At 38.5% G+C, this 27,178-nt stretch overlaps 1 protein-coding gene across 5 annotated transcripts in view; it reads right to left on the bottom strand.

The window, feature by feature from the left end:
• Window positions 1–27,178, bottom strand: part of LOC117995351 (WD repeat-containing protein 47) — a 49,938-nt gene extending 22,760 nt beyond the window's left edge. Inside the window, exons 1-8 of one of the 5 annotated variants that reach the window (XM_034983363.2) lie at window positions 26,976–27,178; window positions 25,815–25,874; window positions 25,291–25,387; window positions 22,647–23,887; window positions 21,856–22,059; window positions 20,649–20,816; window positions 19,279–19,368; window positions 18,514–18,559 (exon numbers count right to left, since the gene is read on the bottom strand). In XM_034983363.2, coding sequence (XP_034839254.2) covers window positions 18,514–18,559; window positions 19,279–19,368; window positions 20,649–20,816; window positions 21,856–22,059; window positions 22,647–23,863 — 1,725 coding nt within the window. In that variant the 5' untranslated portion in view covers window positions 23,864–23,887; window positions 25,291–25,387; window positions 25,815–25,874; window positions 26,976–27,178. Of the gene's footprint in view, window positions 1–9,622; window positions 10,044–11,000; window positions 11,056–11,180; window positions 11,615–18,513; window positions 18,560–19,278; window positions 19,369–20,648; window positions 20,817–21,855; window positions 22,060–22,646; window positions 23,888–25,290; window positions 25,388–25,814; window positions 25,875–26,975 lie in introns of those variants that run through there. The other 4 variants (XM_069508630.1, XM_034983361.2, XM_069508631.1 and 1 more) reach the window with 4 other exon arrangements.

Here is a 27,178-nt window from a genome sequence, read left to right as displayed (position 1 = left end):
GGCGCTAACGAACGTAAGTAAAGAAAAAGCGTTGATTCAGCATCTATTAGCGCTAACGTTCGTTAAAAAGTTACGTTTACGTTAACCAGTGCTGGCGCCATTGGTGATCGTCAAATCAGTTCGTAACTTCATACTTCTTACAAACGGAATATTTTATTTACAAATTATAATGGAATCAATTTAATTCAAAGCTTTTAATGATAGTTTTTTTGAAGATTTTGTAAGAAAGAAAAAGTGTTTAAAATGCGAAGTAGCAATATTAATAACTATGTATATAATTTAATATACTTAAAATGAAATAAGAAAAGGATACGGAGAAGTAAGTTAATTTTTAGGGTTAGTTTCGCAACCAAAATAACAATGACGAACAGTTTTTTGTACAATGAAGCAACGCACTTAAATTAACAGACGTTAAAGTTCGTCTACGTCCGTTAAATTTTAACGAACGGATCTTACGAAGACCAATGGTTTGAAACTACCGGCCCTTAGACTATCATAACTATATCTACTTAATTCTATATTTTACGCTATTTAGCATTGGAATGTTCTTTCATATTTCAGACTAGCTTTCTCCTGCGGTTCTGGCCACGTTGGATCTCTAAACTATATGAAACAAAGTAGTAGGTAATCTGTGTTTTTCTGTGCATTCGCTTATCCATATCCATACTATCCATACTAATCCATACTAATAGTATAAATACTATACTACTACTATCCATACTAATATAGTGTGTCTGTCTGTATGTCTGCTAGCTTTTACCGGCCCATCCGTTTAACTGATTTTGACGAAATTTTGTACAGAGATAGCTTGTATCCCGGGAAACGACATAGGCTATATTTTATCCCGGAAAATCAAAGAGTTCCCACTGGCACTTTTAAAATCGAAACGCGGACGAAGTCGCGGGCATCACCTAGTAACATCTAAATATCTTCCATTAGAAATTTCGAAGCTTTCATACAGAACGTTTTATGAGTAAGGTTTTTAAGTAAAACACTTTTTTAATCTATTACAATCAGCCCATTGATTAGACAAGCCAGGACAAGTCATCTTGTATAATAGAAAGCCAACTCTTGTCGGCAAAACCTGCCATTTAAGTTCCGGGATTTTCTAGTTATAGTATGCTACAGGTCGAGATGGCAGACGGGGTATGAAGCGGGGGAACGCGCCGCACACCCGCACGTCACCCGCGCTCGTCCGCACCGGGTAAGCGCTGGGGCAGTGCGGATGTGCGGGGCAATCCCACTCCTATTGCTATCTCGACCTGTCGCGTACTGTAGATGCGCAAACTGCAATTCATCATCATCATCATCATCATCATCATGATCAACCCATCACCGGCTCACTACAGAGCACGGGTCTCCTCTCAGAGGGAGAAGGGTTTTGGCCATAGTCTACCACGCTGGCCATGTGCGGATTGGTAGACTTCACACACCTTTGAGAACATTATAGAGAACTCTCAGGCATGCAGGTTTCCTCGCGATGTTTTCCTTCACCGTTAAAGCAAGTGATATTTAATTAATTAAAACGCACATAACTCCGAAAAGTTAGAGGTGCGTACCCGGGATCGAACCCCTGACCTTCGATTAGAAGGCGGACGTCCTAACCACTAGGCAATCTATTGCTTTTTACACGTGTTATATCATTGGGTATACAAATATTTACATCGAATAATAGTATCATAGTAAGTAATTTAGTGTACTTGTGTAAATATTTGCGGCATTCTTCATATTACTATTACGGGTTTTTTCGGGCTACGGCCTCTGACTCATTGGTGAAGTCATATTGTACTGTTTTGTTATGGATCAGATGATATGGTTGTGTATAGGCGAGAGTTTCTTATAGGTATCGTTTTTAGGGTTGCGTAGCCAAATGGCGAAAAACGGAACCCTTATATATTCGTCATGTCTGTCTGTCTGTCCGTCCGTATGTCACAGCCACTTTTCTCCGAAACTATAAGAGCTATACTGTTGAAACTTGGTAAGTAGATGTATTCTGTGAACCGCATTAAGATTTTCACACAAAAATAGAAAAAAAAACAATAAATTTTGGGGGTTCCCCATACCTAAGTTAAGTTAGAACTGAAACTAAAAAAAAAATTCATCAAACCCATACGTGTGGGGTATCTATGGATAGGTCTTCAAAAATGATATCGAGATCTGTAATATATATTTTTTTCTAAACTGAATATTTTGCGCGAGACACAATCAAAGAATTCCCCTTAACAAGTAGCTGTAGACAGTACCTACCTATAGTACGCGACAGGTCGAGATAGCAATCGGGGTGGGGATGCCCCGCACATCCGCACAGCCCCCGCGCTAAGCCGGTGCGGGATAGCGTAGGTGACCTGTCAGGTGAAAGTAATGTACATCGACCTTTAGAAGGAGATTTGTAGAGCATTGTCTCTGACGTTGAGACCGACAAAAACAGGTAAATACAGGTACGAGTACAACGCTCTACAAAGCCGAAATGACATTCTAAAGGCTGATGTACATTACTTTCAGACGCGTAATGTACTAAATAAGCAGCAGAAGACAGTAGCAACTTAATAATAATAATCTGAGCCTCAATAGCTCAACCGGTATAGGAGTGGACTGAAAACCGAAAGGTCGACGGTTCAAATCCCGCCCGTTGCACTATTGTCGTACCTACTCCTAGCACAAGCCTGACGCTTAATTGGAGAGGAAAGGGGAATATTAGTCATTTAATATGGCTAATATTCTTTAAAAAAAAAGAAAAAAAAGTAGCAGTGGAATATTCAGAAAAACATCGTAAAATCTTAATACAATTGTAATGATGCAAAAGGTAGTTAACTCGATGCACTTTCAAAGTTCGAAACAATAATTGCATCCTATTGACTAAATTGAAGTCAGTTGGGTCAAATAGAATGACTTGCGACACCAAAGTAGTAGTAATAATAAGAGTATCTACAGAAGAGGAAATACGCGCGTTTAAATACATGCGTTTTTGAAAATATTATCGAACATTTACAGTCGTAAGTTAAACATGTAACTACTTACGTGAGTAAAACTAACAGGTGTATCCGCGGCCTTAAATAAAGTTTATTTAGAAGTAATGAAACTGGTCCTTAGACTTTATTTATTTATTTTTTACATTTGTGACACACAAATTCATATTAAACTAGCTGACCCGGCAAACTTCGTACCGCCTAACAGTCGGTTTTTTTCAGGCTATTTTTTAAATTTTTTTCTCCGTAAGAACCATCCTCGTACTTCAAGGAATATTATAAAAAAGAATAAGCGAAATCGGTTCAGCTGTTCTCGAGATATTTAAACTTTGTGTGACATTTGAGGCGTTTCTCGCCATTTGTTTTCATTACTTATGAGGTTTCATAAGTTAAAGCTCCGTTGTATCGCATCCAAAAAATCGTGCGTGCTGTCGAGTTCGTCTGAACGATCTTTTATAAGGTGTTTATCAAACCGATTTATATAATCGTGACGAATCTATTTACTTCGTTTGTCGCAACCTATTATCTCACGGCTCACCGTCTTTAATATGCGTAGCGCTTAACCTCGGTTATGACCCCAACTTTACTTAAACCGTCTTTAGATGTGCCGACAAGTTGGTAGCCGACACGCTCTAACGTCTATCCTAGTTTACAAACACTACCCATATTATAAATGCGAGTGTTTATTTGTTGGTTTGTCCTTCAATCACGTTGCAACGGAGAAACGGTTCGACGTGATTTTTGCATGGGTATAGTCAAGGACAAATAGGCTACTTTTTATTCCGGAAACTCAAAGGGTTTCCAAGAGTTTTTTAAAAATCTAAATCAACGCAAACGAAAACGCGGGCATCAGCTAATAATAAAATCAGCAGGGTCGAGCTGACTAGTTATTTCAGGGCGTTTGTGCACTCATTCGTATTGGATTCGTATTGGTTTTCGTAAGAATAAAATTCGTAGTAACCGTTATACAAAATGTACGTACGCTTTTGAACTAAAATGGTTCGTATTATACGGATCCGTAAAAATCAAAATACGTACCTATCAAATCAGTGCACAAGCCGTACGTTTTGTATGACGACCACTTGGAATCGAATTTTCACGAATACGAATACAAATGAGTGCACAAACGCCCTAACTTGCAAATGACGAAAAAGTTGGCTGAAGGATTGAATTTGATGTAGAAGTTGATATGTCTGTTCAGTTGATGGCATTAAATAAATGGTTTAATTTTGGCTTACGTAATAAAAAAACTTTCGCTGGAAAAATAAATTATCACAGCTAATAATTCGTAAGATACCGAAATATGTGGAACACACATTTTACTTTTATGGTATACGGTTATAATTTGGCGGCATAAATTAAGGCTTTGTTTGTCATTTAGATAAACTTAAACTCAATTATTGTATATGTAAAAAGAAGTATAGTACGCGACAGTTCGAAATGGCAATCAGTTAGACTTAGTACCTAATTAATAAAGACAGCGGAGACTTCAAAGAAAATGGCATTGATATGATAAGCATGTTTAATCAGTCAGTAAATAAATGTTATTATAATACAGAATGTTGATTTACATTATTATTTTAATTAAGGAGGTCGGGCGTATGATTTATAAATCAATTAAATTTTATGCTTTATATTAAATATGAAAATTGTAATAAGGCATGAAATGAAATTTATAATTGTTCACTTCATTGGTAATACCTACCTACTTGATTAATATTATGGTTTATGACATTATGGTACATTTGAGGGTACAAAAGCGGAATAACGGTTAAGGAAAACATCGTGAGGAAACCTGCATGAATGAGAGTTCTTCATTATGGTGGTGAGCCAGTGATGGCTGATCATGATGGTGTTTAATAATTTAGTAGGTCACCCATCCATTTACCTCCACGGAACAGCGACGCCTAACACGCTATAATATAACTCTTCGCAATCAGACTACGACGGTCTTCTTTATTACTATTCTACCTAATTTGTTAACTTTCCATTCTTGACTAAAAACATTAAAATCTGCTTTTGAGAAGAACCAGCAAGGAACTCAGCAGGTAATTAATCTATTCCAAATGAACCATTAGATCGATAGATAGAAAAACTTTATTGCAAACTAGCTTATGCTAGCAACTTCGTCCGCGTGGACTACACAAATTTCAAACGCCTATTTCACCCCCTTGGGGTTGAATTTTTAAAAATCCTTTCTTAGCGGATGCCTTCGTCATAATAGCTATCTGCATGCCAAATTTCAGTTCGATCCGTCCAGTTGTTTAAGCTGTGCGTTGGTAGATCAGTCAGTCAGTCAGTCACCTTTTCCTTTTATATATTTAGATAAATAAAAACAAAATGACAGAGTAGATGAGGCTCGCGATTTCGTACATTCCGAGGTAACTCTTCGATTTTCCGGGATAAAAAGTTGCCTATATCTATCTCAGGGATGCAAGCCATATCTGTATTAAATAGACAATGTCCGCAACCTCGTCCAAGCTGGTTTAGGTTTAAAAACCCCACGGTAGCTTTTCTGTGTTCCGGCCAAAGAGATCAAATGTACCAAATTTACCATAGTAATCGGGTTATTATAAAAAATACACACATAAAACCTTTTCCGTTTGTGAAATCAGTTAGTGATATAAATTTAAAAAAATTAAGTTTAAATATAAATAAGAGGGTTTATGCATGGGTTTATGTTATGACATGGCAATAATTTATCGTAATACCGAAACAGGAGGTAGGTACCGTTTTTGGGCAAAAATTTATTATTTTGTTCAATGTAACCTTATGTCAGAAACACAGAATCCTAAATAAGGTAACATATATGGTATTTGTTGTATTTATCACTAAGACTGTCGACGTTATTTTAACAACTCATACATAAAAGCTAAAAGGACTTAGCCCTATGCGTTGGTCTGACCTAATCTACACCATACTTGGTACACCTGATCGTATAGCTGTGCACAGTGATGGGAAGATGTTCTGTGACCTTCAAGGCCTCAGCATTGACAATGACGATAGGTACTCAGAAGAGGAATGAGTGCCAAAGTAATGTGAAGGAACATATCAACGAAGAACAAAGATATCTACGACCAAAGCATAACGTTGCATTGAACTATAACGATATAGAATAGAATAGAATAGAAATATATGTATTTGTTGATCCAACACATGTTAAACACTATAAACATTTAACTACAAAAATCATGCCTTAAAATCTAACCTAACAAACTGTGTCAAAAATGACACCGAAAAGACACTCAGCTAAATGTTGTGGTTACACAAATTCTGTACAAACCCACACGAGGGAAGTCCTGGTCTTAGTATCTATAGATAGCTATTAAAATTAAACGAAAAATAAAACATATAAAACTATATATGCAGATGCGTCTCTTTTTCGCTTCTTGCTTCGCCACTTTTATCTCTCTCTTCGGTCGTTCTTTCATTTCTAAAGATCGTTGTCGTGATCGTGGTCGAAAGATCGAGAGGCCATTCACCAAGAATATGGGCAGACCAGCTAAGGTGCCCTAACTGCGAATTTCACACAATTGGAAAACTGGCCAATAAATCCGCTCGTCGTTGCAACAAAACCAGGACAAGGTACTTCTATACGCATTCTGAATTCTATGGTCAGAAATATGTAAAAACGGCCATGATACTCCGGCGCGGCCGCTACCATGTTTGGCGAGTCCGCCGAGGCCTAGCCAACACATTCCTGATGTTATCGCCAGCTGCGCGTAGTGACAGCTGAAACTGTTCTGGGAATTTGAGCTGTGGCGTTTTCGACAACTTTAAAAGAAGCTGAGGCGCTAAGCTGTGATGGCCTAGTGGTAAGGACGTCCGCCTTTCAATTGGAGGTCGGGGGTTTGGTCCCGGGCACGCCCTTTAACTTTTCGGAGCTATGTGCGTTTTAAGTAATTTAATATCACTTGCTTTAACGGTGAAGGAAAACATCATGAGGAAACCTGCATGCCTGAGAGTTCTCCATAATGTTCTCAAAGGTGTGTGAAGTCTACCAATCCGCACTTGGCCAGCGTGGTATACCTACTACGGCCAAACCTTTCTCACTCTGAGACGAGACCCGTGCTCTGCAGTGAGCCGGCGATGGGTTGGTCATGATGGTGAAGGCGCAACGCCCAAGACGGGAGTACAATGGCACCGAGGCTCGGTTCTTTTTTACCCGACTGCGGCGAACCGACAAACTCATTCATTGCTAAACTCTACACCCGCTATTTCTATAGTCATCGTCATGATCAACCCATCGCCGGCTCACTACAGAGCATGGGTCTCCTCTCAGAGTGAGGAGGGTTTTGGCCATAGTCTACCACGCTGGCCATGTGCGGATTGGAAGACTTCACACACCTTTGAGAACATTATGGAGAATTCTCAGGCATGCAGGTTTCCTCACGATGTTTTCCTTCACCGTTAAAACAAGTGATATTTAATTACTTCAAACGCACATAACTTCGAAAGTTAGAGGTGCGTGCCCGGGATCGAACCCCCGACCTCCTATTAGAAGGCGGACGTCCTAATCATTAGGTTATCACAGCTTATTTCGATAGTACAGTAAAAATATACTAAGGAGTATCGTTTCTATTGTATTCCGTAACACACTTCTGCTCTGGCGAAATGTGATATTTAAATTTTAACACTCGCTACAAAATATGCAAGGACATTAGACAATCGCTGTTATTGATATTCATGTGACATTTAAGTTTTTTTATGAACCATGGTAGATAACGTGTTCTAACTCAAGTATTGTAAAATCTAGGTCAATAGAGTTACAGTTATGTCAATATGTATGAGAACTGCGAATCTGGGTGGCAAACGGATATTCATCCCATAAAAAACCATTATTACGTAGGTACTATTTATGATAAACGGAAAGGATGTTGTATAGAAGCAGGCGTTACTTTGCGGAAATCCGTGATATTCAATGAACCAAAAGCTTAATATAAGCAAAAGCTTAAGAGAATCATAGGCAAAGCTCTGCACTAATAACTAAACACATCGATAAGTACGTAAGCAGTAATCGTAACGCTTATTAGCCATATAACGGTTTATAGAAGATCATTAAAACGGTTAAAATCTAATAGCGAATATTATCTGCAAAGAGCACGTCTTAAGCGATAGTTTTAATTACCAAGTACCTAGTACTTACGCCGTGGCATGTGCGAAACAGCGAAACAATACTCGATAATAATTGATTACAAAAAATAACACGCAGTATTAAGTAGAACATAGGTATAACGATTGGTTAAGTAGCTTCATATAATCTATCACAACTGTATGTACGGTTGTAATTCTGTTGAACACAATCTTTAAACTAAACAACATTGGGGCCGATTCTCTAGTACACAATCTCTAAACTAAACTAAATTAACAGGTCTAAATCTAGTGCTTTCCTTTTCCGCAAGCAACATTATGAAAGGGATAGCAATAGATTTAGACGTGATATTTTAGTTTAGTTTAGAGATTGTGTACAAAGGAATTAGCCACATTGACAGAACTAACGGTATTCTAAAACGGTTCTTAAAGTAGAATAGAATAGAATAGAATAGAATGTTTTTTTATTCATGTAAACTTTTTACAAGTGCTTATGAATAGTCGGGTAGTTTTAATTTACCACTGGTTCGGAATGCCGTTCCTACCGAGAAGAACCAGAAAGAAACTCGGCGGTTGCTCTTTTTAATTTTTCAATTTACAATGCTATTATACCGTACTATACAAGCCATTGCAGCCCCGTGCATTGCTGGAGCGAGTCAAATCCAAGCTTTTTTATCGTTTACATAGTCTGCGACTGTATAATATGCTTTTTTTAGGAGCATACTTTTAACACATTTTTTAAACTTGTGTAAAGGTAAGTCTAAAATTGCTTGTGGAATTTTATTATAAAATATTACACTCATTCCCACAAATGACTTTCTCACCTTCCAGAGGCGGAGTAGTAAAAGTATTTTGAAACTGTCATTTTTGACAATCTTTTCTTTCCATTAAGCTTCCTGAGGAAAAGAATAGCACTAGAATTAAATCTGTAAAGGTTCAGTTTAGAGATTGTGTACTTACAACAGAATTAAAATTCAATACCTTGACGTTAGAGGGCGGACTCAAAATCAATATAAAAGTGTGAAACATTATGACTCCCTCCTAAAAGTATGACCTCACCAGATGGCTTTTAAATTAAACATTGTGTTTCGCAATAAATAATACTAAAATGGTTATTATTGGTCGTTGTGTATATTTATTATCAGACTTGAATTGAATCATGCTATTATGTTATTTACTATAGGTTATAGGTACTAGTACACATTGGACCAATACACTGGACCAATCAGTACCCTTATTATAAATGCGAAAGTATGTTTGTCTGTTGGTTTGTCCTTCAATCACGTCGCAACGGTGCAACGGATTGACGAATTTCTTTGCATGGGTATAGATAAAGACCTGGAGAGTGACATAGCCTAATTTTTATCCCGGACAATTAACCCACGGGATTTTTATAAACCTAATCCCACACGGACGAAGTCGCGGGCATCAGCTAGTGTATTCTAATTGTGTGAACGAACAAAATACGCCAAGTAGCGATGTAAAAATTGGTCCAAGTACACTGGTCCAGCAATAAGGGCCTTACATTACACTGACAACAGTGAGGTACTGTTCAATATAGTTACCTTATTGTGTCCGCAAGACAGTCTTTCATCAGACGCCAGTGATGAGTTACTTTTATGTCGATCAATGTCCCAAGTAGACTGCCACATATCTAAAGAATCGGTTGATGATTTTTTCGTGTCTATCGAACTCTTTCTTGATAGAGAATTGAGGGAGCCGACGTAGTCTCTTTTCATGTCTCTTATGCCAGTACTGTTGAGGGAATCTCGGCGGTTATAATTGACAATGTTGCTTCTTGATAGATTCGGGAAGGATCCCATGGAATGCCTCTTGGAACTATATCGTTGTGTAGGGCTCGGGGTGTCCCTCCTTGGTGGAGTTTGAGAGGGACTGTGGCGGTCTCTGCGTAGAGTGCTGGGGAATGTCGAAGGATGTTCGATGTCTCGCGAAGGCGATCCCGGTACAACGAGCGATCCCCTACGCCTGTTTACCACATTTATTATAAAAACATTTGCTTTTGCTTGTTGATTAAACTTCGAAATAGGCCAACAACCTTTTATATAAACCCTTGCAATATTTTTACGTCATTCTAAAATTATTAAATCACTAGCTTATGCTCGCGAATTCGTACGCGTGGACTACACAAATTTCAAACCTCTATTTCACCCTCTTAGGGATTGAATTTTCAATAATCCTTTCTTAGCGGATGTCTACGTCATAATAGCTATCTGCATGCCAAATTTCAGGACGATCCGTCCAGTAGTTTGAGCTGTGCGTTGATAGATCAGTCAGTCAGTCAGTCAGTCACCTTGTCCTTTTATATATTTAGATTTAGATTTTAAAATACTAATAGTTCTTTTGCGGGAAGACTTATCATTTTCGTAGTTTATTCGTAAAAACTTAATTTACAGTCGATAAAAGTGATTTACTTGTGTTTCTTTCATCTCAAAAAAGGTGCGGATGAATTAATTTCATTAGATTAAAATCTTTTAAACTACGGGAACTAGATGTATTTTTGAGAAGATTAGTTGCTCACAAGTTTATTTACCCAGACTTTATTTCTCTTAAGTCTGTACAAAGATGCGAATCGAGAAATGCTTATAAGCCTAACCAATAATAACACTTCTTAGAGCTCTTGATGGAAACGCTTTCAATAATCTGAGCTTATAAATGAAACGTAGAAGAAGCACTATTAATACGATCGGTATTAGTGAGCTTCATTACCTACTCAATATATAATTAGGTACCTCGCTAAATAATCTAAGCAACACTGATGAAAAGACAAAGAGCTCGTGGAAAATTATGGTATCATAGTTCTGTTGGTGACAGCTAATCGTTAATTTAGTAAGTCAACCAATATTTTACAGAAGCCAGTATACCACAGGTCTATACTCTATATTATACATACTTAACTGTCTGAATATATTAAAGAAACCAGACCTAATAATAAGTCCGTTTGTCGGCGATATAGAATCTCTGAATCCAGGGGTTGACTCTCTAAGAACGATGGTAAAAGAGCTTGTGGGAAATTATAACAACGTAGCTGAACTCAATATTTTTCAATAGACAGTATAGCAAGGGTCTATATACTTATTGTCGGCCTATATTAAAAAACCAGACCTGATAATGAGTCCGTTTGTCGGCGATACAGACTCTCTGAATCCTGGGGTTGACTCTCTACTGTGGAGGTACAGCGAAGATCTGTAAGGGGTGCTACATCGACCGTGGACGTCGCAATGCGGGTCGTGCTCGATCGTCGAGCTGACTAATGGGGAATGGCGACCCTCACCCTCTAAGGTCATAGTCCCGAACATAGAGTCCAGCTGCCTCATCGCTATTGCCTTCTTCACCGCCGTCATCGTCGGGACTCACTTACTTCTACACTTTAAAAAGTTTCGAGTTTTTAATTCACAAAGTAAGAATCGATGTTCTAACCTTTACGTACGATTGTATCTCGTTAGCACAAAAGCGTGACAAGTATGTATGTCCTCGAAGTGCGCGACTCGACTGGACCGCGCGGACGGCATTGCGCACAAGCACTCGCCTCCTATGAGTCACACGGTATGCGCGCGCGCACCGAGACTAGAGCTGCCATCCGTCAGAGTTTCCCCGGATTTGTCCTATACTATATCCATGGAGATAAGTTAGTATAGGGGTATCTCCATGAATCTATATTTATATGGAGATAAGTTAGTATAAAGGTCTCTCCATGAACCTATCTATATCTATATTAATAAATAAAATTGAAGTGTATGTCTGTAATTTCGACATAACTAGCTCATATTAAGCTCACATGGTTATTTGAACTGTACCATAACTGAGTCACACGTTTTTAAAATTTTTGTCCGTCTGTTTGTCTGTTTGAACAGGCTAATCTTCGGAACGGCAAAACCTATTTTGACGGGACTTTCACGTATAAGTAGAGGATTAACCAAGGAGTAGCATAGACTTTTTTAACCGACTTTGAATAAAGGAGGAGTTGAGTTTTTCTACTTATGTATGTACACCAAATACTCCCGAGATTTCTGATTTGCGTAATTTTTTCAATTGATAGAGAAGCTTTGCGACATGTCCTATAAAAAATTTGGATTCCAACTTCTCAATCCTGATGCTGCAGGGGATCTGACTATCAAAACTGATGGGATTTAGAAACTGTCATTTATAAATAGACGTGATGGTTTACATGGACATGAATGGACAAGTAAGAAAGCTATAGTAAATACTGATAAATACCAGAAGTCTGCCGTTTTTATGTGTCGATCGATGAGAGAAGGCTGTTCAATTAGATTAAGACTAAGGAATCAACTTTATAAATGATATCAATTTACACTTTGTTCCGGGTTTACAGGCTCCAATATCAGGGACTTTCAAACCCCTTGTCCTGGTTTATAGATTTTACATATGGGAACCCTAACCGAGACCAACTATTTAACATGTCCTACAATTACACCGTAGATTTATGCAAATATGGTGACAAGGTGGTAAATAAATACGGCTACTATCCTAGAAAAGTCACTCCATTACATTATTATAGAAAAGTCTCCTAACATTTAATAAACAATGCTTGTGGAAAATAAAAAAAATATCGAACTCTAGCTACCGTTCGCGGCTACTCTCGGCGAACATATCAAACATCTTTATTCCCTATCCCGTAAGAATTTAGAAAGATGCGGCCTTTAATCCTTGTCTACATTATAAAGGGAACTTTTATGAAAAATTTAATTTTCTAGGTTCTAGGGTTTGGGCTATGTTTGCCCAGCATAAAGGCGGCAACAAGTTATCGGACGTGGCTGACAGCCGCGACTAATATAGTTCGCGACAGGTCGACGTAGCAATCGGGGTAGAGACGCACCGCACACCCGCACAGCCCCCGTGCTAACCCGGTGCGGGATAGGGTGACTTGCGGGTGATATCCCTCGCCTCATACCCCGATTGCCATCTTGACCTGTCGCGTACTATAGGTATCTGGATAAAAGATACATAGTACACTGAAATGTCAACTGTGCAAACTATCGGACGTAACCTTAAGAGCGGTTACGCACTCATCCGATCCGAGTCCGTGAAACTACGTTCCTTTTTGTTTTGTATGGAAGCTTATGACATATGTCGTAGATAATCGCTGGTATTCTCACGGATGACGGATGGAACTCGGATCACGGAAATGCAGCGCATAATCGCCATAAGCGTTCGGACTTTCGAGAGATATCTGACAGGCCGCGTCCCAAACGACTGTGCACACCTATCAGTCGTGGCTTACGGACGCGTTCCATAGTTTGTTTCCGCCTTAACAAGGACGCATGTACTCGTAGGTGTCAGTTCAAGTTTGAGCGAAGGTCGCTCAGCGCTTGTATTTTGCCGTCATTAAATGGAAGCGGGACATAAAATTATGTATTCATTAATAACAGAAACCCACACTCGATCACCAAGTCAAATATAGACATAATACGAGATACATCGATTTGTTTATTTCTTACTAGCGACCCGCCTCGGTTTCGCACGGGTAGCTTATTACAATTTTCGTAAGGATCGCAAATTTTTTGAAATAAAATATAGCCTATGTCACTCAGGAATAATGTACCTAGCTTTCTACCGGTGAAACAATTTTCAGAATCACTTTGGTAGTTCAAGAGAACTATCGATCCATCATCGAACAAAGGTGAATCGACGGTTGATCGATCGACGTGGGTGCGGACTAGAGAGCCATTCTATCATCAATCGATGACGAACTATAAAAGCGAGCAATCAAGTAGATTGACTTGAAGCTTTGGCCCTGCGATGGCATCAATCGATTTGACGGCGATATGGAGTTAACACCGCCAAAAAACCGGCCAAGTGCAACAACAGGCTCGCGCAACGAGAGTTCCGTACTACAGTCGTATTTTTTCGACATTTTGCACGATAATTCAAAAACTGTGATGCATAAAAATAAATAAAAATCTGTTTTAGAATACACAGATGAAGACCTTCCATATGATACCCCACTTGATATAGTTATCTTACTTCGAAAAATGAAAATATTAATTATTATTAGTTCATATGACCACAATTTTTTTTGTGTGATGTAACCATAAATTCACGTTTTTCAGATTTTTCCCCGAATTTCTGCTATAAGACCTACCTACATGCCAATTTCATGATTCTAGGTCAACGGGAAGTACCCTGTAGGTTTCTTGACAGACAGACAGACAGACAACAAAGTGATCCTATAAGAGTTCCATTTTCCTTTTGAGGTACGGAACCCTAAAAATAACCTAATTGTTGAAGTCGGTAAGAAGCAAATAGGTGCAGATGCGTGTAATTAGTCAATATAGACAATCTAAAGCCGCCATACAACCCACGCGTCGCAGGCGCAACATCGTTGGAACTAAACGATTTAATAAACTAGTTTGACATTGAGCACGCTTTTTATCTTTACGTATCTCAAACTATTGCAATCAGGCGTTACAATTAGATAATTATTGTTTTCCACGTAAACTGTACGACTAAATAATATCTGTCCCGGGTACGACTAAGATTGAGGCCGCCCGATGCGTTTCCGGTGCGTTGCGGCGCCGCACCGCTGTGGGAGAGTATTGGGTGCCAGTTGCAATGTACCACCCCTCCCCGCCTCTTCCCTCTGGTCCCAAGTCAGTTGGGCGCGCGGGGCGACGCCACACGACGTCGTAACGCATCGTGTGGTATACGTCCCGCAAATTGCTATTGCGCTGGAACCATGTCTCATTAACATCAAAATGTCATTTTGACGTCAGCCGACATAAAAATATACCATCAGCTCGAAACTTCAGTCTAGTGCTGACGTCACTAAAATGGCGGCAACGCGCATTAGCAATACAATAGCGGGACTTATACGGCGATTTTAGCATTTTTTTTTTATTCAGATACAAGTTAGCCCTTGACTGCAATCTCACCTGGTGGTAAGTGATGATGCAGTCTAAGATAAAGATGCGGGCTAACCTGGAAGGGGTATGGCAGTTTTTATTAAACCCATACCCCTTTGGTTTCTACACGGCATCGTACCGGAACGCTAAATCGCTTGGCGGCACGGCTTTGCCGGTAGGACGGTAACCAGCCACGGCCGATTTGGTATGAGATATGGAAGAGATAGATTACATACAGTGCGACAAGGCTCTCTTGGCACTTCAATGACATTGACAGGGGGGCGCTGTTGAAGAACAATGGCTTAGAATATTCAAACAAGAACAAAGGGGACACTTGACGGCAACGTTAGTTCCGATTTTCACCACGCGCCAAGATAAGGCTATCTTGGCGCGTCGGTCGCACTGTAGGCGTCGTACTTTTTATCCCGGAAAATTAAAGTTTCACACGGGATCTAAAAAATACCTCTATTTACGTTAACAAAGTCGCGGGCATCAACTTTATGACCATGACTTGCAGCTCGCTCCAGCAATGCCTCGCGCATTGCAATTACTTTTATACCTACATACATGCCATAACAGCATAAGTAAATCGAATCTTTGAAAAGAACAACCGCCACTTTCTCGCTGGTTCTTCTCGTAGGAAAGGCATTTCTTACCAGTGGTAGATGACGATTCAAAAGTACTTGTAAAAGTTTATATTTGAATAAAAATATTTTTTTTTTCTTAAATCGATACGAGGTGTAACGCCTCATAAAGTTTGTGAGCAAAGTTGCAAGATGTAACGCGGTGATATTATTTTTTCACAGGCGTCCTTATTTTTACTACGCGTCGCGGGTGCATATATTATGATGATAATTAGTCAATACAGTCGGTGAAAATACTAATATCTGAAAGCTGTCTAGCGAATGCTGCTTAATGGATATGAAAAGAATGTGCTGTGGAATTATTCTTCACAAATTCTCCTAAAATAGTTCGCGAAGTGCTACACACAGAACAAATAAGCAGTTTATTCCCACTTACGTGGTGCTACACGTGCGAAGCCTGGGTGAGTCGCTAGTTATTACTACAGGCATAACGCATAACTACAGTTCACGACGGTTAGGCAACTTCTAACAAAGCGTCAAGGCTTCGTGTCACATGTTAGTACATTTGACGCAGGAAGCCGTAATTTAGTCAAATTTTTCCATGATTTTACGTCAAAATAGCATAACTGCATAACACTTGTCATTTCGTCAATTCAGGATCAAACTGAGAGTTCCCTCACTCTAATTCACTCTGGCATAACTGTGTAGGTTCCTGCAATAGTGCAGCGGTGCAGGAGGGGTGTGATGACGTGACGTGAGAGCTCCGTGATTAATCCATAGAGATATAAAGAGTTTCCCTAATGTCCTATAGAAAATAGCGGATCGGAAACTAGCTCAAGCTTATCGAAATTTTCATAAGTGTGTAAGAGACAACACTACATTTCAACATAACTATAAAAACAGGGTTTCGGTACAATCCGCCATTTGCTGTGCCAGCGTAAGTACTTGTTTTTCTTGTAAATAAATAAACTAATCTGTTGTTATGACAGCTGATTAGCTGATACTATAAACAAGCGCCGCCATTTTCTGTGCTAAAAAATACACGGTAAAACCATAGATATTTTCTCTCTATTAGTTTAAATACTATAAGGATTAATAAGGTTGTAACAATCGTCACCCTCCCACACCGCCCTACCACTTCAGGAGCCTAAGTTATACGCTATACCTATAATACGGTATTTGAAAACTAGTCAAATCAGTAACTTTTTATCAAACGTCAAAACGCGCACTTAGTATGCGATATTCTATGAAATAATGAAATGTGACGTCACATCATAATGACGTGCTTTTTAAATTTAATCGATAATTTAAAATTCTTATTACACTTAAAACTAACAAAGTACGTGGATTTTACGTATTTTGGAAGACCCTCTATTTAATAATCACTGAGAAATAATTTCTTTTTGATGTAATAGTAAATACCCAATTAGAAGTGTTCATAAATCCGATGGTATGATAAAGCGTCATTAAAAATGAATTCCCTGAAGCGCGTTCAACTGAAACCGTTTGGAAAAGCGCGGGCGCCGACGCGAAACGACAGCCCAGAACACGGTAAAAACTATATACCTAATATTGCTATCATAGATTGTTCATCTATAATAAGTACACCTTATTGCTGTCAAAGGATTTAAAGTACCTTTTCAAGTTAACTTTAAGAGTACCTAAAACGGGAAAGGGGCGGAAAACTTCATTGTAGTAAAATTCGTAACCGATGAGTAAGACAGAAGATACCAAACGCAAGAGAGTAGTTCTAGACAGCACTCTACAATAGGGTAATTTACCCTTTTCTGAAAAGTGTCTTAATTTGAACCTAAAGTGATAATAAATTACCAAAAATTCACAAAATTATTCGATCCATAAATGCAATAAAAAAGCATTTAAATTTTGCATTTCAAATTTCGCAGCGATAAAGTTATCCACCATCTTTTTAGTTTCATGAGTTGTGATTACGTCACACAGATTGTTAAACAACGGCATCACAACTTCAATCACAGATATATACCTACAGATATGAAACTAGGTGGCCCTTATAGTCCTTCTCGCTCAGCAGATTTACTTTTATTTTACGTTCACTTCGGATATTGTAACCTAGTATACTGCAAGCTGCAACCCACCATTGCACAATTACTTCAAAAGAAAAATTGTTTTCAATAATCAATTTTTTTTTAAATACCTGAGCCAACAAAACCTCACTTCACGTTGTTTGTCATGATCTCACGTACAAAATATATCTTGAAAAGTGGTCGCGGTGATAAGGACAAAAAATGATCTCACAATAGGGCTACTTCTACAGGTATTTGTTCTGAGACATCAATCCATGTGACGTCACAGTCGGAATTCATCATGGCGTCATCAGCTTCTTGCGTTTAGAATATTTTGTAGAGCACATAAAAAATGAAATATTTTCCATTATATAATTTTACAAACTGTTATAAACATTTTTTGATTGCTTATTTAGCAATAAGCAAGGTTATTTAATGGAAAATGAATCTCTGAACTTATTGATAAATAGTAAAATATTTATTAATTCTGATTTTAAACCCTGTGTGCCTCTATCTAACGTTTTTTATTAAAATGGAATTGTACGCAAATAAATGGCTAACTAGAGTATAGTGTGCACATAGACTAGATGAAAAAGACAGACAGACAATTGGTTACCGAAAATTAATTATACATCTGGAGAGTAACAATCGGCTTATTTTCCAAAAATGGCTTAATTGGTTATGATCTACGTAATCAGTTAAATTACAATTAGGTTATTATTTTAATACTGTAAGCGAATAAACTTCCCTAAGGTTACACCTTCTTAATTACTTTTCCTCACAAAGCTGTTAATATGTTGAAATAGTATCCTCTCACGCACTATCACGTGACACCGAAGAGCACTCTTAAGTACGCAACGAGGGACATATTATGTTCGTCCTTTTGTTCCCTTGATTCTGTCTGGCTTTTTCATACAAGTCTATGTTTAAAAAAATAAAGATGACTCACCATATTCGGAGAGGCTGAGAGTATTCGTTCCCGGGGATGTAGTCGTCTGAAATAAAATAAACACCGGTGGGAATTGAACTTGCACAGGAAATTTTCGAACCATCGTACAAGAAATAACACTTTTTACTTTGGATGGCAGCCGGGGTCCTTTTTCAAGGGAGTCCTGAAATGAAAGTCCTGACTCCCTTGAAAAAGGACACCGTATGAGTTCGAAACTAGTCGGGCTACCGTCGACTAAACATAGCCGGGTGAAAGATATTATTATATAATGGAAATCACTCACGATAGTTGAAACGCTAAAATTAAAAGATATATTATACTAGAGGATGCCCGCGACTTCGTCCGCGTGGATTTAGGTTTTTGAAATCCCGAGGGAACTCTTTGATTTTCCAAGATAAAAAGTAGTCTATATCCTACCCTGGGATCAGTGGCGTGCAGGTCATAGAGGCATAAATGCACTGCTTACCCCAGTTGTAATAGCTCAATGCAAATTTTACATTATGACCTGCCAGTAAACAGGTTCCCCTAACTAATGCCTACCCTGGCTTCAAACCCTGTGCACGCCACTGCCTGGGATGTAAGCTAACTCTGTACCAACTTTCATTAAAATCGGTTAAAATGCTGGGCTGTGAAAAGCTAGCAGACAGACAGACAGACAGACAGACAGACAGAAAGACAGACAGACAGACAGACAGACAGACAGAAAGACAGACAGACACACTTTCGCATTTATAATATTAGTATGGATCTATCTACTATTCTTACCTCAAGGGCGAGAATATTTCTGAAATATACTCTTCCTCTTCCGTTTCCCGTTTAGGCGGAGTCTTTCTCGCCGTCCTGGCATCTTCAAACCTGAAAAAAATTATGATGAATGAAAAAAAAATCATAATGATCACCCACCGTGGACCCTCTACTGAGCACGGGACTTCTTTTAGAATGAAAAGGGATTCTATTAGAATCATAGTCCACTACACTGGGAGACTTCACAAACTTTTGAGAACATTATAGAGAACTCTCAGGCTTGCAGACTTCCTCACGATGTTTTTCTTCACTGTTTATGCAAGTGATATTTTAACTGCTTCAAACGCCCATAACTCCGAAAAGTTAATGCCCTGGCTATAACCCCGGATCTCCTGAATAGAAAGCCGACATCTTAACCACTAGGCTATCACTGCTTGCCCATCCACTTTTTGTGTGTAACAATGACATTATACCATACCTATCTAATAGAACTATTATAATGCTGTGATAGCCTAGTGGTAAGGACGTCCGCCTTCTAATCGGAGGTCGGCGGTTCGATCCCGGGCACGCACCTCTAACTTTTCGCAGTTATTTGCGTTTTAATTAATTAAATTAATAAATATCACTTGCTTTAACGGTGAAGGAAAACATCGTGAGGAAACCTACGTGTCAGAGAGTTCTCCATAATGTTCTCAAAGGTGTGTGAAGTCTACCAATCCGCACATGACCAGCGTGGTAGACTATGGCCAAACCCTTCTTACTCAGGGGAGATCCGTGCTATGTAGTGAGCCGGCGATGGGTTGATCATGATGATAATCTAATAGAAAAAATAAAAACTGGTCAAGCACGAGTCCAACTCGCACACAAAGGATTCCGCACCATCATTCAAGATTACGCATTTTTTTATTTTTTTCCATTTTCATGGTGGCCATTTTGAAATTTTTATTATTCGTTGTTATAGCGGCAATAAAAACACAAATTGAAAATTTCACTTCCTACCTGGAATAAGGCATGTTTGTGAATATACTTGCCCGTCCTGCATCTAAGGATGCTATAAGTCTGTTTGAATTCATAAGCCTAATTTCTTGAAGACAGTAAAACTTTTATTTTGTTTTTTCTTTAACTTTTTTTTTTGTATTGGTGTTATGTCGTTAGGTTAAGATTTTCTTGTTTTGATTGTATGTATTAGATTATAATGGGTCTGACATGTATATAAATATAAAAGCCCCTAAATAAATAAATAAAAACCTGGAATAAGTAGAGAATAGGTTCATGAGATAGATACAGTCCGCTGACAGACAAACAGACAGACGGAGTGATAGGGTCCCGTTGGCACATTTTCTGTACGGAATACTAAAAACATTACAGTAGGGCTGAAAATAATAAATTACCTTGGAGGAGTAATTGCGTTGACCACATTAATCTCTGTTGGCATAGGCGCGTTTAACTTAAAAGGTGGGTTACTCTGCACTGGTGTACTGTGCAGCTGTGTACTGCACTGCACTGGTGTACTGTTTTGTACCGGTGTATTGCTTTGCACTGCACAAACTGGCTCGAGTCTAAAAAAAAAATCATTTTTACAACTAGCTGATTTTGGACATGTTTTCTAAATATATAAAAGGAAAAGGTGACTGACTGACTGACTGACTGATCTATCAACGCACAGGCCAAACTACCAGGATGGATCGGGCTGAAATTTGGCATGCAGATAGCTATTATGACGTAGGCATCCGCTAAGAAAGGATTATTGAAAATTCAACCCCTAAGTGGGTGAAATAGGGGTTTGAAATTTGTGTAGTCCACGCGGACGAAGTCGCGAGCATAAGCTAGTATATATATAAAAGGAAAAGCTGACTGACTAAGTGATCTATCAACGCACAACTCAAACTAATGGACGGATAGGGCTGAAATTTAGCATCCAGATAGCTATTATCCGTATACATCCGTATCGTATTATACATCCGTTAAGAAAGGATTTTTGAAAATTCAATCCTTAAAGGGGTAAAACACGGGTTTGAAATGTATGTAGTTCATTCGGACGAATTCGCAGGAATAAGCTAGTTACAAAGTAATTCCATTGATATTAGGTGATTTCTATTCGCTGTATTACAATTAAATCAGTCATAACGAAAACCCCATAAGTCAAGTCGTTCTCAAACAAACTTTTTATGCTGTGAACGCTTCCTCAAAAGTAGACGCATATCCTGGGAAACACCAGATAAGTCAGTACATCCTAATCCTACTAATATTATAAATGTGAAAGTGTGGATGTTTGGATGATTGTTACTCAATCACGCAAAAACGGCTGAACGGATGAAATTTGTAATGGAGATAGATTATACCCTGGATTAAAACATAGGCTACTTTTATCCTGTTAAATCAAAGAGTTCCCGTTGGATTTTGAAAAACGTAAATCCACGCAAACGAAGTCGCGGGCATCAGCTAGTATTTCATAAAGCATAGCTGCACAGCACATATCCTGCGGAAAAGCAGCCTAAGACAGGTACAGTTTATTACGATATCCTCGTTTCATCAGTTGCTTATCACGTGCAACTAAGTACTTAACTAAAACTTTAAAAAAATGTAACGAGAACTTACGGTTGCTGCGGTCTGTACTCGGACGAACATAAAACGCGAAGGTATTCATCGCACTCTATTTCCTTTTTGCGTTGGTATTCAGCTAACAGATCACGTCTAAAGCCGGTTTCGACGGATTCAGCAACGATCGGTACAGGGCAAGTGGTTGATGCTACGATCACTGGCGATGACGTGGCAATTGGCGCCAACGCGGCTATCTGTGGTCTGGAAACAAATAAATCTATTATTTTTACGGTTCCGTATCAATATATAGCAAACTAGCTGCCCCGGCGAACTATCCTCGTACTTCAAGGAATATTATAAAAAAAGAATTAGCGAAATCGGTTCAGCTGTTCTCGAGATTTGCGATCAGCAACACATTCAGCGATTCATTTTTATATACAGAGAAGATATTGGCAAAACCTTGTATGGGAGGTAACAAAAAGCCAAGGTCCCTAGTCCCCGGCGGCCCCGCTACTCCTGGTTGAGGGACGACATCAGACGAGTCGCAGGGAAACCGCCAACAGAATCAAAACTAATAGGGTACTTCCCATTGACCGAGAACCATGAAATTTGGCAGGTAGCTCTTATAGCACCAGTGTGCACTGTGCAGGTAGGATACTAGACTAGCTTATGCTCGCGACTTCGTCCGCTTGGACTACACAAATTTCAAACCCCTATTTTACCGCTGAATTTTCAAAAATCCAATTTTGCCAAATTTCAACCCAATCTGTCCAGTAATTTGAACTGTGCGTTAGATCAGTCGGTCAGTCAGTTACCTTTTCCTTTTATATATATTTAGATGTAGGTACCTGAGCTCCGGTGTTGTCACAGCTGAAGCCCCAATGCTTGTTTCAATGCTTTTGTCGCCTGATTTTTCGGTTTCTTCAATAGGTTGTAATTTTTCATTCAAGGCGGTAAATGCCTTGTTCTGTTCGTCCGTGTTGTTTTCGAAAAGGTTATCTACAGAAGCGTTTATCGCTATACCACTACTACTGGGGAGATGGAAAGATGTGGATGGCCCGTAGTAGATAGCCGATAAAGCCATTAGGTCCGGCTGTTTCGGGGCGCCGTCTGGCAGCGGTCGCAGCGATCGCGTCATAGCGTCCGCGGCCGATCGCGGTCTCTTAAAAGGCATCGACAAATGAGGGTAGGTCCTGGGTTTTATGGGAGTTACGAGCATGTGTTCTGTCCACGACGTGTGTAAAGAGGGCCGCACTAATTTATCCACAGCCACATCCAACTTCCTCTGATCGAAAGTTATTTTAAAAGTCTCTGAAGGTATCGACTCAAGCCACGACACCAAACTCAAATCTTTCTCATTGAACGAGGGGGTGTCCAACAACTGTGAGAAGTCCATTTCATTAAAATCTGGTTCTTTCATCCCTGATGCTTTGGCGTGGCAATAGCGCATACAGGTTTCATATAATAACCCTTTGATCATAAGCTGGATTAAACGATCATTTCTGGCGCTTTGCACCACACCATTTGGGCCCTTTTTTTCAGTGGGCAGGTATTGCTCTACAAGAGGGTACACCTCTTGAAAGCATTGTACCCTAGCTTTACTAGGATTCCACTCTTTGTAGTTGGGATCATCTGTTATAGTCGGAAGAGTTAACAATAGACACAATTTCGAATATTCTTCCTTCGAAGGAGCTAATTTTTCTAATTGTTGTAATACTTTAACTACATCTTTTACAATATCTTCTACGTTATCGAACGCTTTTACTTCTGATTTAATGCATAACAGTTCAATAAATTTATGTCTCAAAATAGCATAATTGAATTTTTCAACCTCAAATGCTTTCAAAGTGGTTAGAGGTTGTATATATACCAGCACATCATCCCATTGCCCATCCAGAATTAATTGGCGGAGATACAGTACGTCGTTGGAGAAATTTCCATTGACGACTCCAGTTTCTCTCTCCAGAGAAAGCTGAGTGATATGCAATTCTCTAGTGTAGAGGAACTCCAACATGAGCTTGACCACATCTTCTTCTCCTAGGTTAAGATGTAATATTGGCTTCATCGTTGAAACCACACCTTGTTGAATCTAAAACAAAATATTTTAATTGGAATCAGCTTGTGAACACCATCGCCCGCTCACTACTGAGCATAGGTCTCCTCTTAGAATGAACAGGGTTTCGGACATAGTCAGCCCCGCTAAACAACCAAACACACCTTTGAAAACATTATGGAGTCAGGCATGCAGATTTTCCTTCACCGAAAAAGCAAGTGATATTACTCTAAACCGCACATAGCTCCAAAAAAATCACGAAGACGAGTGAACTTTACTTGTGGTTACGTCGGATACACGGGCATTACGTAAGTGTGCGTGCATGTCGGACCAATCAGTCCGCTCGCAAACGCACACATTTAGTGTACCTTACTTATACCAATACGACTTAAACACAAGCATGAGTCAGTGGCCCTCGTGAATTGCAAGAACTGTACCACAAAATACAGGAAGTTTCTGTAATTCAAACTGAAGACGAACAAAATTAGCGACGTCAATGGCTTCTTAGTTGCTATCTATGCGTGTAACGAAACTAACAAGCGAACCTATACCGCTATCCATACATCCACACAAATATTATAATTGCGAAAGTATAAGTCTGTCTGTCTTCTAGCTTTTCACAGCTCAACAGTTTAACTAATTTTGATGAAATTTTGTACAGAGTTAGCTTATATCCCAAGGAATGAAAAAGCAACTTATTTTCCTGGAAAATCTAAGAGTTTCCATGGGATTTTTAAAAACCCAAATCCACGCGGACGAAGTCGCGGGCATCATCTAGTATATCATATATCCATTTTCCGCTAAACCATACCCTTAAGGGACAGCACTGTCCTGGGCAACTTATGTCGTCTATTAAAATAGATCACTATAAGGACTTATGGACTATGATTAAGTAGATGGGCTCCTAATGGGCTCTGTTAGTCATTGTCGAAACTCCACTGACTCGTACTAAGCTACTTCCCGCTACCTATCGTATCTATAAACTAACTTATGCAGCAGTAAATATGTTAAGTTGCATTGAAATCCGTTCGGTAGTTTCGGCGTGATGGACAGACATACAAATAAAAATACTGTTTTGGTCTCTACATTGCTAAGAACCCATCCTCGTACTTCAAGGAATATTATAAGAAAAGAATTAGCGAAATCGGTTCAGCTGTTCTCGAGATTTGCGATCAGCCACACATTTAGCGATTCATTTTTATATATAGAGACTAGCTTATGCTCGCGACTTCGTCCGCGTGGACTACACAACTTTCATACCCCTATTTCACCCCCTTAGGGGTTGAATTTTCAAAAATCCTTTCTTAGCGGATACCTAGGTCATAATAGCTATATGCATGCAAAATTTCAGCCCGATCCATCCAGTAGTTTGCGCTGTGTGTTGATAGATCAGTCAGTCAGTCAGTCACCTTTTCCTTTTATATATTTAGATTAATTACCTTGTTTGTGTCTTTGTTTTTGCTTCTCCACAATAATAAGTCTGTGTAGTGGAAAAGACAGGCCTTTTCTTCCAAACTGACTTTTCCCTTGTTAGACCTGAACACCAAAAGTACAGCACAAATTGTATTAATATAATACACTCTGATAATCTCTTTGTCGCAATAATGAGCACTGTTGTCTTATAAGTGGGAGAGTCTAAGTTTGATTCCCGGCAGGGCTATATAGTTATTAAATTAATAAATAGTTCTCGAGATTTGCGCTTAGCAACACATTCAGTGATTCATTTTTACACACACACACACAACACACACACATTGCCCAATACACAGTTATACACAGAATACACACACTTGGGCAACCAAGTCACTGTCAACTTGCTTTATGAGCTGATTCAGAGGATCAGTTGGCACATTTTTTGGAAGTTTTATTGTTAGGGAAGGATCAGGATATGGTGGATGTAGAGGATCCCTTGGACTACCCACCTCCATTAATTTATTGCCTTACACACAATACACAAACTCACCAGATAACAACACCAAGACTTAACCAGAAGCAACTAGCTGGCAGGTGGTCCAATGATTACCTTAAAAAGAATTAAAAAAAAATTAATATCAAGTAGATATAAACTCAAAACACAATGGTAGAAGTGATAGCACTCTATGATTCAAGAATAGTAATCTTAAGTCTTCACTACTTTTTTACTTAAATATAACACCATTGACTTATATATAGTACTAGTAGCCTACAATTATGTATTTTAAGTTTATTCAAAAACTTATTCTCTTTTAAGTAGTATTTCATTCTGTTTTATATATTTTCTAACACTATTATCAAACAATAAGTTCATTAATTATTAATTATAATTGAAACTTATTAAAACTTAATAGTCATGCATGCTGAGATGGTGCACATAAATGTTTGAAAAATAAATTGATTATAAAATAAAAGTCAAATAAATTAAGACTTGATACATTGACTTTTGTAAAGGTAGGGATATAATGCAATGCAATATATGGTAACCACATCTTTAAAAATATGAGGATGGTCAACAAAAATCTGGTATTTTATTGAAAATAAATATTCTATACGACTTTTTCGTTACCTAATATAAAAGCTCGCTCTTTAACTCAAGGGTTTATCAAAGATTTAAGAGAGGCTGGTTAAAAATAACAAAATGCTATGATGCAGATTCACATGCATACAATTTTCACACACCAAATAAATAAAAGAAATGTAGTATCTATTTTATTATGAGCATGCATAGATCGTTACTTTCACCTACACTATATGACGATCATTTATGTTCTGGGCGAGAGCCCACGGTTGCATACTTAGGAAATTATTGGTGCATCTCTGACACATGCCGCTAAGAGAAAATAAATCTAGAATTGTGCTTTAGAACAATTTCAATTCAACGAAAAACCGAAACACACAACAAAAACTACGAACATTTTACATTTTACACCCAAATCAAGACGAAACTGCCGCCTACGCTAAATTTCGAGCTCCATAAAAGCCTACACGGCTCTAAAATGTCTAATTTTAAGCATAATTTAACTGTATAAATTAATAAAACTTGTGCTCTTATTAGAAATAAGACAAAATAGTCGAATATTAACGTTGTTATAACGAAAAGTTGTTTTCGTTATAAAAACTACAAAAATTGTAAAAAAATGTAACTCACATATTATTTTAGACTGGATACAAAATCAAAGACACTCCTTTTTTAAATTATACAACTTTAAAAGGATAGAATTTCAAGAACTTTTTCATTGCGATCGCTAACGCTCTGAGAAACTGACTGAAATAATTAACGAAATGAATGAATAATTAGCTTGAAAAATATTTTTTTCCGACTAAAATGCAATACCTATTTATGATGCACGA

The sequence above is a fragment of the Maniola hyperantus genome, chromosome Z, assembly GCF_902806685.2.
Source record: "Maniola hyperantus chromosome Z, iAphHyp1.2, whole genome shotgun sequence".
Taxonomy (NCBI): Eukaryota; Metazoa; Arthropoda; class Insecta; order Lepidoptera; family Nymphalidae; genus Maniola; species Maniola hyperantus.
This window is presented reverse-complemented; position numbering and strand designations above follow the sequence as displayed.